The following is a 13,125-nucleotide window of genomic DNA, read 5'->3' on the forward strand; positions in this document are numbered from 1 at the left end:
TTGTCACAATGCATTATTGTAATATATGAATGCAGCCTATGTGTACACACATCAAAGATTAATTTATACACATAAAACCAAAAAACCTTCAAAATGAAACATCAGTACTGACTCTCAGGAGCAGATTATGAAAATAAAACAACTGGTCTGGATGCGAAGTAGAACTGTGCTTCCAATTTATATTTCTTACAAAGTAACATTTCCATGAATTGAAAAATCATATTACAAGTCATTAATTTATTTCAGTGATGCGGAAAAGCATATGTGCTTTCTGACATGCAGCTGAGAAAACGATGTGGGGAAAATAGGAAATGTATATATTTACATATTAACTATATTTAATCTTGAGAAGGGCAGGAAAAAAGAGGATCAACTGCAGATTTTAGCAAGTGCAGGGGGGTGGGAATCATTTGTTTCAATAAAGAATTAACAAAGCAGTATATGTCCATCATTCTTATTAATACTGAATTCCAGTTCATGAAAATAAGACATTTCTAGAAATAGTATCACTATCACCACTTTATAAAAATGCATTTCATAGTTATATCTACATCTGAACAAAATTAGCAGGGCATTTAGAGAACCACTGTGGGCTTGTTTACATGGTCCAGTGATCACAGATTAACAAAGACATAATAAGAACCCTTCAACCTGATCAAACCAAAGGTGCAGCTAGTCAATCATTCTTTTTCTAACAGGAGCCAAATCCGCATTATTGTTCTGCTGCTTTTTCATTATTATATTATAGTAAAGGCACGTGAACTTATGAACCATTGCGGGGCTAAAAGATTTTCTACACAATGAACCTTCAAAATGCATTTTCAAATAAGTCTGAACACTGAGTAGTCCAAAATAGGTTTTAAGCAATCATTCCTTAACAAGCACATCACAGGTATTTGGTAAAATATTAGAAAGTGTTCACAGTTAACTCCCATTGCAGGGCCAGCTGAATCCAATAAGCAGAGACCATTGTTTGATTGCCTGAACTCTGTCCAGTGGTTTAACTTTTGTTTCTTGCTAGCAAACCACAGTCTCCTGTTGTGCTTTGTTGTTGGCTGGCAAACCTTGGCTGGCTTTAACTATGGTGTCATATTTGAACCCATGGAAGGGCACGAAGCAAGAGCAGCTGGAAAATGAACCAAGCTTTGGAGAAACAAGCTGTGTTTGTTTGACCGTCTGTGGGAAAAGCCTTGGTTTTTAAAAACAAATCATGGGTTAGCATTATACATCGTGGAGGCTGATAGAGGCAGGAGAATTTCAGAGTCTCCAGACTAAGATCTGAGGTTGGTAGATATTGTGTCCTGCTGTTTCCTGGGCTAAAGCCTTCATTTCTCTCATTCCACAGAAGTGAGTTGAGTGAAAGTCTCTTTTATTTAGAACAGTGAAGTTAGGATGAATTCAAAAACCCCTGAGAAGACCAAAGTTGCTCTTTGGATACAAATTCAAATATGTGCATGTGTGGACAACTCTGATCTAATTTAAAAGGTGTGGGGAGTGGATTAACAGCTAAAGAATACCCAAATGTGAACAAGCCCCTTGGCACAGGAGATGGGGACAAAAGAATATTTTAGCCAAATGTTTAAAATAGCTTCAGCTATCCCCATCCCTATATATAAGCAGTTTTTCCTTTCCCACTCAGGGTAACACTTGTGTAAGCTGGCTGTATATGGCTACAGCCACAGCAATTCCTGTTACCAAAGGTGTTGGAATCCGATCACAGTTGCACATGTGACCAGAAGGAACATGCAGCTGCTTTTGTGTAGGGGACTCTGTGCGTAGCAAGACTCGGCTTCCTTCCTTAATGCGATGCTCTCACTGTGAAACATACAATCCAAGTCTTCTTGCAGCTTCAGAGATCTTGTGAGTTTTCTTCTGAGGGAAAGGGTAATAGGGTAGCTTACTTGATGTCGGTGCCAATTTTGAGACTGAAATGTGAGCGTGTGTCCAAGCTGGTGAAGTAACTGAGGTCAAATGTGAATAAGAACTGTCTGTCGTTTCAGCAGGGCTCGAATTTTCCTCTTCGCTGAGTATTCCAGCAGATTGTTCACTTCCTTTTAATAATTCTTCGCATGTCATCACTCTCTCCTTCTGAGACAGTATTTCACTGTCAGCCCTAACCTGTTCATTGCTTTTTTGGACAGCACCCAAAGGAACTTCCTGGTGTTCTCCATGTGCAAGGCGGTGGATCTCTAGGTGTATCCGCCAAGGTGAACTGTCTTGTATATTTTCACTGCAGGGCAATTCAAGGCTAACCTCTTTGACAGGAGCACGCTCTTTAAATGCTTTTGCTTTCCTCATTTTCTTGTTAATTAAAACAGCGCTGACCATCGATTCCCCTGGGACTGTCTCATTCTCACCTGTGAAGAAAATATATGTTTGCATATTACACGTGGCAAAGTAGTACAAGCTTGATGGGATTGTTCACATTTGGGGCTGTTGCAAATATAGGTAGAAAGGAGCAAGAGACCCCCCCCCCTCACTCCAGATCAGCAACCACAAAAATCTGTTGTTGCAATCTGATAAACAATCTTAACACATCCCAGAAAGATTGGCTGCCTTACCATAATCTAATCACAAATGAATCACATGTAGAAAATAAATGCAAGATTGGGCAAGTTAGGTCCCGCTAGCTAGTGTTCTCTTTAGGTCAGATGTGAAGAACCTCCTGCTTGTGTGGGCCAATGCTGGCCTGCAAAGCCATTTCCCCAAACCACATCTGCCTCTCATTCAGCCAGAGTCACTGGGTGATGTCAGCCAATGGGCTGGGGTGGAATTCACTTCTGTGTTGCTGTGCCCATCAGTTCCCCATGGGGAACTAGTGTGCCATTGAAGCAGCAGGATTTGACTCTTACTCATCAACTGGTAAGTAGAAAACTAGAGCCCTCATCAATAGACACAGGAGCCAACACCTAGGGATCGAGGTCCTTCCCCCCACCATTTTAGTCCCTCTCATTGATGGACATTGCCATTCAAATAGAGCTGCTGCATGCTCCTTTACCAGCCTGTTTCCTGCAAGAAGGTAAAGGTAAAGGACCCCTGACAGTTAAGTCCAGTTGCGAACGAGTCTGGGGTTGCGGTGGTCATCTCGCTTTACTGGCTGAGGTAGCTAACGTTTGTCTGCAGACAGTTTTTCTGAGTCATGTGGTGAAACCAGAGCAGTGCACGGAAATGCCGTTTACCTTCCCGCTGGAGTGGTACCTATTTATCTACTTGCACTTTGACGTGCTTTCGAACTGCTAGGTTGGCAGGAGCTGGGACCAAACAACGGGAGCTCACTCTGTCATGGGGATTCGATCCACCAACCTTCCGATCGGCAAGCCCAAGGCTCAGTGGTTTATACCACAGTGCCACACGTGTCACTTCCTGCAAGGAACCTCCTGGTAAAACAAATCCCACTCACATGAGTCAACTTTGATGTGATCGTGCCATCAGAAACCCTCACCTCACTTCTCAAAGGTGGCCTATGGTATAAGGGGGTAGATAGATATCTAGCCTGCTGGACCGCTGAACCCAACCCTCATCTAGGTCAAACAATATGTATTCATATTTCCTCCTAGAACTCTTAAGTAGTGAATGGAAACAAGGTGACTTATGAAGGATACCATAGAAAATTTGTGTAGTGGCAAGGAGTACAGTCCAGAAAATCTGTGCCATTTTAATTGGACAAACAACATTCTTTTTTGCAAAACACTTAACTACAGTAAGTTTTATAGAAGGATTCACCAACTTTGGGGGTCCAGTGTGCATGCCACAAAATGGCTGCCACGGCGATATGGCATAACACAAAATGGCTGCCACATCTAGAACGAGAGACTTCTCCTCTGTTCTGAACAGATGGGAGGACAGATGTTCAATCCTGGTATCTCGGGTTACATGCACTTCAGGTTACATACGCTTCAGGTTACAGACTCCGCTAACCCAGAAATAGTACCTCGGGTTAAGAACTTTGCTTCAGGTTGAGAACAGAAATTGTGCTCCAGCGGTGTGGCAGCAGCAGGAGGCCCCATTAGCTAAAGTGGTGCTTCAGGTTAAGATCAGTTTCAGGTTAAGAACAGAGCTCCGGAATGAATTAAGTACTTAACCCGAGGTACCACTGTACATTTATTGAGGTCTTTCACAGCCACCATAGGAGGTATCAGATTGCTGCCTCCTGTTTATAGTGATCTTATGCTATGACTAATTTTGCCACTTTCACATCTTGGTGGACAGGGAAGAGCAGGAAAGGTGCACATACACAAAAACTATTTACCCTGAAATTTTTATTATTGCTAAATTCTCAAGTAGAAACATTGTTCCCACATGCCTCAGATCAATTATTCTGTTTGTGCTTCTTTTTATTTTTTAAAAAAACCCTTTTCACAATCTTTTGCCAACATAAATCTGAACATTTTGGTAAGCCTATTTTCTGGGACCAATTCCAAAGGGAGTGAACGCATCATCCCATTGGAAGGTGGGGAACTGCCACAGCGTACAATAACCACATTGTACCCAAGTAGGCTATTGTTACACTTTCAAAAATGTGAGTGGAGCACCATCTTCTCAGTGCAACAAAATGTTTGGTTTTGGTTTTTTTGCAAGGTCCTCCCCTTTGCCTTTGATAAGAATCCTGATCAAAATACAGATTTTCTGACCTTTTTTCCTGATAGGGACATGTTGGGGAATAGGAAGAAGCTGGAAAAGTGAATTACCTGCTTTAAAAAAAGAAAGAGGGAGAAGATTGAATGGGCACACTGATTTAATATGTCTTATGCTCTTCATTGAGGGATTGATATACCTGCGAATAAAGAGGAATTCCCAAATTTTGTCATTCGTGAGGACGCTTCCACACACTAGCTGTTTTTTTCTGCAACTGACAGATAGGTTCATTCAGGTCTTCCTAGATAATCCAGATGATTGCGATGCAAAACCATGCATTCCAGTGTTTCTTGTTATCCTCCTGTTAAAAACTTACTTTGCTACTTTTCTGATGCAACTGCAACGACAACCTGGCAAGGCACTATAAATAGCTGAGTGGTCTGCAAGTCAGTTGGTAATGTGGCTGGTGAAGACCTACCTTTCTGTGTTGCCACCATTGCCACTCCTGTACCCGTTAAGTTCTTTCAGAAAGGCTAAAATCTCACAGATTAGCTTCTCATTATTTCCCAATCTCTGCCAAGCAACTGGTTTTCACCTGCATGTTTACATTATACTGTAGAAGGACCTGCAAAGAGAAGTTCTCTCCTTTGGCTAAGGAATTGTCCAACATTATATTCTAGGAGGCCGGAACAAACTGGTTAGGAAGGTTCACGGTGACATTATTTGATAACCAGTAATCCAGAGCAACATGTTTTCTCCTAGTTACATATTACCACCTAGGACCTGGCAAAGCTACGTGTACTGTTTTCACATGATTGCCTTTCGCAGTAACATTCAGTAAAATTTCAAGGTGAATCTTAGCAGGCTGCTAGGTTCTTAAAGTAATTATATGCTCCCTACGCATGTTTACTCAGAAGTTCCTGTTGCATTAAGAGGACTAACTCTCAAAAACATATGCACTAGACTGCAACCTAAAATGGCTACATACTGTTGTATTGTGTGTTGTGTAGATAAGAATGGATAGCATTTATGTAGATGCTATCCGATATAATTAACATTTTGTTCTAAGAAACATCATGCAAGCAAACTAAATTTTTATTAAATTTGTTAGTCACTTTATCTTGCCCAAGACAACCCCTAGTGACTTTGTACTGGATCAAACACTGTTGGTCGAAAATAAGTTTAATCCCATTTTCCATGTTTCTTTGGAGGTAAGCCTGAAAAGAGTTTACCCTCAAGTTGTGTTTCAAATTATCCTTACCAAACTTTTTTCCACATCAGCATCTTTTTTTGGCCATTATTTTACCCGATTCAGTTAATTTAACAAAACATAAGAAATTACTTACATTGCTTTTCTCACTTTCTGGGACTAACACAACAATTCTCTATACAAAACAGCTCTAATCCAGAGAAGTTAGTCACTCCTGCTGTATCAGTGAGATTATCTCTTATGTTCAGTACTAGAGACATATCAGAGTAACAACTGCCTTCTATAGTTTAAAGAAACTGGGGGAACAGCCATTGGTGTTTCTTTCTCCCAATAACTCTTGGTACAACCTGAAATGTATTTTGCTCTTAATACCGACTAATTTACTTACCAGTTTCAGAGTGGGGCTTTTTCATCATGTTCAGCTCCCCCCCGCACCTTGCCCCTTTTCCTCTTTTGTCATTTTTTTGCTAAACATCCTACCTGAACAAGAGTTCTGGAGAGCATAAAAGTTTGCTCACTATTTTCTAGCATTTTAGCTGATAATACCCAGCTGTGGCTTTCTTTGTGGACTGAAGCTGAAATTTTACTATGACAAGACCCACATTTAATAAGTATATCGCAGAGCACATTTATCTAAAAGATATTCTTCCCCCCACAAACATGAAAGAAGTGTTAATGTTTGGCTTTGCTAACTATTATGACTGTGCATAACAATGTGAAAACAATTCCCATAGGGAGTAGATGAATAAGGCTGTAAACTAGGCAAGTTTACCAGGAAGCAAGTCTCATTTAACAATGTGGGGCTTGCTTCTGAGTAAACATGCATAGGACTGGGCTGTCCATCTGTTACAGCAAACACAGTAAGAGTCTTATGGCACCTTAAAGATTAGCAGACTGTATAGCGTATGCCACAATACATCTGTTAATCTGTAAGGTACCTCGGATCTATTTCTTATGAAGACATTGTACTTAACTTTTCAAATGTGAGCATAAGCTTAGTGCAATTGTAAAAAACAATGAACATTTTCAAGGCTTTTTGTGGACCCCTGGTTTTTAAAGTTTTAGCCAAGTCTAAAACTTACCTGTTTTAAACACAATAATGTGTGTCTGCAGTTTTTGCTTCTGTTTTAGACAGTCGTATTGCTCTTCAAGCATGCTTACGTCCATCTTGGTTGGCTGCCCGGAACAGTCTGAGGCTCGTTGCTTTGATAGATGAGTCACTAAGAAAATACCACCCATATATTTATAAGCCTTCACCATCTGTTCCCATAAGAAAGACAAAATCAGGCAAAAGCAGAGCATTTCCTTCATTGTGCTTGCCAAAAGGCAAAGGGTGTTGGTAACATCTGAAATAGTCACTCATGAGCCAGGCAATGGCTTTCTTGCATTGCTTGGATTCCCTTCAGTACCTGGTGCAGAGCTGCTGATTTCAATCAACTGAAATATCAACTTTGCTTCAGATACATCCAGTGTGTCCTGAACCTCTGAAAGCAAAGTTAATGACAGGAGCTGTTCAGCTGGAACCGGTGTTGACTTAAGTCCAAACATATGAAGCCTTGCCAAAACCCACAGTGAAATACAAAACCTCATTTAACACAGCCAAATGCACACAAAAGGCTAAAAGATGCTGGTTGATGTAGCAATTTTAATTTTAAAGCAACACAGTTATATGTTGGCAGCATGTCACTTTCGCTGTATTATATATAATTTCCCCATATTTATTTTATAAGATTTGATTATTATTGTGGTAAACTCTGTGATAACTATTTTGCTGCTGCTCCCCCCCCCCACTATTATTATTTTATTCATCTCCTATTCCTAGATATTAAGATAAAAAAATGTAAAGGACATAGAGTTGCATAGAATTGGAAATTGTAATACGCAGCTTCTCGATTGTCCACAAGTACTGTACATTTCTGTTGTGGGGTATTGATTTTTGATTTGTACCAATTTCACCCTATCAATATTCCATAGAATGACGCATCCATCTGTTTTCTACTCTCATCTGTTTTCTTCTTCTGTTGAGTATGGCTATGGAATGAAGTCTTTAGATGAAACTCCCTTGTAATTATATCCCCTTTAGCAAAGATTTGTTGTTGTTGGGTTTTTTTAAAACGTTCCACAGGAAAAATAATTGTTCCACATTAGGTGCATGAATCGAATCCACTGTTATCTCTTGAGTGTTATCCAAAAAAACAATATGCAGGTGCACTCCTCCTTAGTGAGAAGTGATCCTCTTTCATTTAATCACTTCTTCCATACCCTTAACTTTTAAAATAAATATTTTAAAATAGCTGGTAACCAGAACTCAAGACATGTATCATATTTCTAGGTGTCCCCTTCTTTGTTGTGATATTTTAAATAAATATTAGACATAGCCCAGTGTTGAAAACTGTTCAGCTCAACAGTTACCCACAAATGATGGGAACAAAACACTCAGCTGCATCTTTGGAACTTTTGTCATTACATTTCCACCTCCACACCGAGTAAGGCTAGTAAAAGCTATGTGGAATAAAGAGTGGGCAGAAGTTCAGCTACTTCTCATTTGTTGGTCATAATTAATTGAGTCATCCCTGCATTACACCTGCATTCAACCTCATATTACACACAAAGAAGGGCTTCAAATGAGGATTGCAGGGTCTGGGTGTTTCTATATGAGGAGAAACAGTCATTGAGGTATTGTGATCCTGGACTGTTTAAGGATCCTGGACTGTGGCCCTCCAGATGTTTTGGCCTACAACTCCCATGATCCCTAGCTAACAGGACCAGTGGTCAGGGACGATGGGAATTGTAGTCCAAAACATCTGGAGGTCCAAAGGTTGGGAATGCCTGGTTTAAGGGTTTATATATTCAGAGGCCCTGACAGATCAATGTGCTCCAGAGTGATGGAAACACAGAAAGAATTGATGATGCCTATGGAGGGGCAGCTCAATAAAATGAACACTAGGTTGAAAGCAGTTATTAAAAAAGTCCCCCAGGGGAAAGTAATACCAAAGGAGTTAGGAGGGTGGGGGCATAGCCAGGCTGCTAGAAGATGCCTACCTGAGGCCACTGGAGGACTATTGGGCCCTTTTCACTTTTTGTAGAATGCAGCAAAAATCAGAAGTCTAATCTGAGTAGTATCTCACAAGCTGATTTTGATGAACTGTAAAGAGTCTCCATCTGCGTTATTCAGTAAGTGCACACTTTTAACACTTGGGAGGGTGCCGGTACTGCCTATCCTTGAGTGCTCCCAGAAAAAAGCACTGTGTAGAATTATGTAATTCCAGGTGGTTGTTTTGACCTTAAGCCTGACATTTCATTTTTGGATCTTGGCGACATAAATAGTATATTCACAGTTTAACAAATACATTTTATTCTTTAACGCTACTTAACTTCAGTGTTGATCACTGTGAGGACTGTGCAAAACATGGAACAGTCCAGCGGAGATTCTGCCAAATAGCCCTTCTGAATGTACAGAGTGGCTGCAATAAAATAATTCAAATGAAGAAAGAACATTTCTGGATAGTCCTTAAAGTGGAACACTTTCCCCATCCCAAACTGTTTCTTTGAACAATACAGCAGCTGGTCCTGCTCATTCCCTCTCCAAGGTGCCCCTGTCCACTAAAGACTATTTATATTGTAGAAGGCAAAACCAGCAGAAACTTTGATATCCCTGTGTGCCTTTACTGAATGTGAACCTCTGTGAAGGTGCATGGGAGTCAGCAATATGCACTCCTGTTCTGAAATGTGTGAACAGTACAAAAGAGAGATGTACCTTCTGGATAACCTCCATAGGGGTAATACTTGCTTTTGTTAATATTAATATTATTTTGGACTGTGACTGTGTACAGATATCTTTAAAACACATTTGAAGCACATTTCCGCCCTCAAAGGTTCTGGGCAATGTAGCTCACCACTTATTGAGTTACAATTCCTAGCATTGCTTAACAAACTACAGTGCCCATAATTATTTTTGGGGGGGAATATATATGCAGCCTGTGTGTCATTGTTACCCAGCCCTGATTATGCTATCTTTAGGAACAGGAAAGCAAAGGATGGCACATTGAACAGGGCACAGCCATGGCTTCCCCAAGACATTTTGCTGCCTGAGGCAAATCTCCCCTCATTCCACTTACAGAAACCAAGCAGTATGCCAGCTGAATCTTACTTCATCACCAGTGATTTGATAATATCCTCCACTCTGCCTAATAGTAGGGTTGGCACTGAGTTCAGCAAAGGTGGTCAACTTTTGTCTATAAAATTAAAATAATTTATTAGGTGTTAATTCAGGTATTTAAGTAAAAAAGTACTGAATATGAAACTGCTGTTCTGTTTTATGGCCCATTGAAGAGCAAAGCAAAAAGACCTGACTTTTTATTGGGTAGCTTCTAATCAATGTCAACATTAATTTTCAAGCAGAGTTTGATAACGCTCACGTGCAAAATGAAAAGACCTACTTAATCTACTGTTACTCTATTGCTAGCTTTAGGTATGTTCACAGTAGAAAACTGCTGAGTTATTTTCTTTAAGCCGGAGGACACTGCGGTCAAACTTTGGGGGTGTTAGCTTTCTGCCTGCCCTGCAAGACTTAGTGCAATACTTCTACAGCAAAACAATTGTCAAGCAGGCTTCACACATCCATTGTTGGGTACCTTTTCACTATGCTATTCTCAGTCTGGCCCAGCTGCTCAGTGTTAGGAGGAAAAGCTGTTCTTGTTTATTTTCTGCATGCCATGCATGCATACTGCCATTTGGCTTGGGCCTCGGGTTCAAAGAGTGGCTCAGATTTAGATGCTTGTTAATTTGGGGCCATTCAATAAGTTTTGCAACTTGTTTTTATGTGCATCAAACCAAAACATGACCCACACTCTCTCCTTAGATCTGCGGGTATTTGGTAAAATACTTTTTTACCAAATACCAAACAACCTTTTTCATATTAGAGTTAAAAACTTTCACCAATGTTAATAGAAATGATGCTACAAGATTAGACCATGACCAATGTGCTCGTAGACCAGCTGATTATAGAAACAAACGACTCAATTTTCTTTTGTGGGGGGCACATTTTTCTCTTTCCATGCATTTGTCTTTTTTTAAAATGGCTAAGAGGGCCTCAAAACCTGGCTTAGGCCTGTTGGTAACTGACCAGGAAAGAGATCTGGGGAATATCTCAATTAATATGTTGATGCAGTAGGAGGCAACTGTGAAGTCCTTGCTAGAGATCATTAGGAAAGGGACTGAAAGGGCCACAATAAATGTGATAATGTGGACCCCTGGAAATCCTTGAGTGCATTTCTAATAGAGAAGTTATGGTAACCTGTTGCTTTGTGAAACTGATGATTTTGCAAGTAGCTGCCCCCAATTGGGGCAGAAATACAGGCAATATGTGAATCACAAATATAAAGCTGAAAGCTAGAACATAAGTTGCTACATGGTACAAATGGCTACATGTAACACAGGTTTCCAACATGCATAGTAACACAATGTAACAAAACACGGTGGGAATCAACACTGAATCAGCAAAATTGCCAGTGCTTATTGCGCATGTGTATTAAACATGAAATAAGGTAATGATGTACGATTGGTGAAAATTGAAATGCTTTGTTTGAAACTTTATAAATACCACTGCCTGAACCACCGGGCATGGTTGCAGTTTTGCAGAACAATGTTGGGCTCCTAACTCCTCACATTTCTTAGTTTTTATTGGCTTAAACTCAGGAGATAAGCTATTTTTGGCTTACAACAAAACTGCCAGTTCTGTATAATGGTGTTGTGAAAATCTTTGGTGTGACCATACTTCGAACACTGTTCGAGTAAGAAAATCTTACTCTTTCAATGTTATTTGATTTATTCTACTGTACATTAAAAAAATTAAAGTTGGTTCATTTAATTCTTTTTTTTAAACAAATAAGTCTTAAATTCTTTTGAAATGACTAGCTTGGTTTCCACCTGCCTTTTTAAACACAAATTGTTATTTTTTAAATAAAAAAATCATTGTCATCGTTAGCCATTATGAGTGAGGCATGGCAGCATATTGATATATTGAAACTGAGGCCAAAGTTTTGCTGGTTACACAACAACCAAGATCCATTATTTTTGAGGATGGAAACCCCTTCTTTTGAATCTGAATTCCAGCAGCCAAGCCATTGCCAGCCACCAGCCCCCTTTTTTGGGTCAGCCTCTTGTGAGGATATTCTAGGCTTTTGTTTTTAAACTTGCGTTTTCCCCTTTCCTTTCCTTTCCAAACTAACTGTTTTACTGTTAATCTGAACGAGACCATAGTTTAATCTCATTTCCCGGTCTTGGCTGGGGAGGGCGGGGTATAAATATTATTATTATTATTATTATTATTATTATTATTATTATTATTAATTTCCTCTTAAGTGCCCTGACCGACACCATTTATTTGCTGTGTGATTTGTATATTAAGAAGTGTGGGGGTTGAAGTGCCGAGAAACCTGAGGAAAACAGCCGCCGAGAAGAGGCCGCTCACACCGGGCAACGAGGCCACCAAAACGCCGCTTCGACCCCCGGGCCTCGGCGAGCGAGAGGCGGGTCCTCCTTCACCGCCCCCGAAGGGGCCGCAGGGCGGGCGGGTTAATAACTACCAGGGCCCGGCGCTTGGGCACAGGAGAGAGGCCGGGCGAGCCGTTTCTGTGAGGCGGCGCTGAGGCAAAAAAGCGGGCGCCGGGCCTGCCTCCCGCCAAGCGAAGACGACGGCGAGGCCCACTCGCCTCAGGCCGCCATGGCTGCGCCTGCAGAGCCCAGCTACTTGGGATGGGACTTCAGCACCCAGCAGGTACCCGTGGCAAAAAAAATGGACGCGGCGGAGGAGGCGGAGCCGGGGCTTCAGCCGCGGAGCCGGGGCAGAGCCTCCCCTCCGCCCTCCCTCGCTTCGCGTCCCTGCGGCGCCTCAGGGACGGCGGCGCGGGAAAGGCTTCCTCTCGCCCAGCGCTCGGTCCCCTCTCCAGCCCCACCTCGGGGGCCTGGTTCGAGTCAGGAGGGGGGCGGGGGAGGGGAAATGAAGCAGGCGCTCTGCACATGCTCTGAGGAAATCCCCTGTCGTCATCGCAGGACTCGGGCACAGAGGAAGCCCCCAGGAGCCTCTCTGATGGGATGGGCAGAGGCGATGGTTCCTTCCCCGCCTCTAGGTCAGCGTTTCGCAAACGGGGGTCGCCAGTGGCTTTTGGACTACATCTCCCATCATGCCTAGCTGGCAGGAACAACGGTCAGGGATGGTGGGAATTGTAGTCCGAAAGTGGATGGAAGCCCAAGTTTGGGAAACCCTGTTATGGAGCCAAGCAGGCAGCAGTATTAGTATTATTAGTATTAGTATTAGTATTAGTATTAGTATTAGTATT

The 13,125-nt window shown here is 41.6% G+C and overlaps 2 protein-coding genes across 6 annotated transcripts in view; one reads left to right on the forward strand and one right to left on the reverse strand.

The window, feature by feature from the left end:
- Positions 1-1,194: 1,194 nt before the first annotated feature.
- On the reverse strand, positions 1,195-8,486 carry LOC310661033 (uncharacterized protein C9orf152). 2 transcript variants are annotated; one of them, XM_083406767.1, is made up of 3 exons: positions 7,146-8,486; positions 6,868-7,042; positions 1,195-2,357 (listed from the first exon to the last, which is right to left on the reverse strand). In XM_083406767.1, the coding sequence occupies exons 1-3, from the start codon at positions 7,146-7,148 to the stop codon at positions 1,813-1,815; spliced, it is 723 nt and encodes a 240-aa protein (XP_083262893.1). In that variant the 5' UTR covers positions 7,149-8,486; the 3' UTR covers positions 1,195-1,812. The 2 variants fall into 2 exon arrangements, with proteins under 2 accessions (XP_083262893.1, XP_083262892.1); XM_083406766.1 differs by lacking the exon at positions 7,146-8,486 and having other exon boundaries at positions 6,868-7,111.
- A 3,946-nt stretch (positions 8,487-12,432) lies between these two features.
- XYLB (xylulokinase) overlaps positions 12,433-13,125 on the forward strand; it is a 125,719-nt gene continuing 125,026 nt past the window's right edge. For 3 of the 4 annotated variants that reach the window (XM_083406547.1, XM_083406544.1, XM_083406549.1), the window contains exon 1: positions 12,433-12,563. In XM_083406547.1, coding sequence (XP_083262673.1) covers positions 12,510-12,563 — 54 coding nt within the window. In that variant the 5' untranslated portion in view covers positions 12,433-12,509. Of the gene's footprint in view, positions 12,564-12,794; positions 12,916-13,125 lie in introns of those variants that run through there. The other variant, XM_083406543.1, reaches the window with a different exon arrangement.

Source organism: Podarcis tiliguerta (assembly GCF_965153285.1).
Source record: "Podarcis tiliguerta genome assembly, chromosome: 12".
Classification (NCBI taxonomy): domain Eukaryota; kingdom Metazoa; phylum Chordata; class Lepidosauria; order Squamata; family Lacertidae; genus Podarcis; species Podarcis tiliguerta.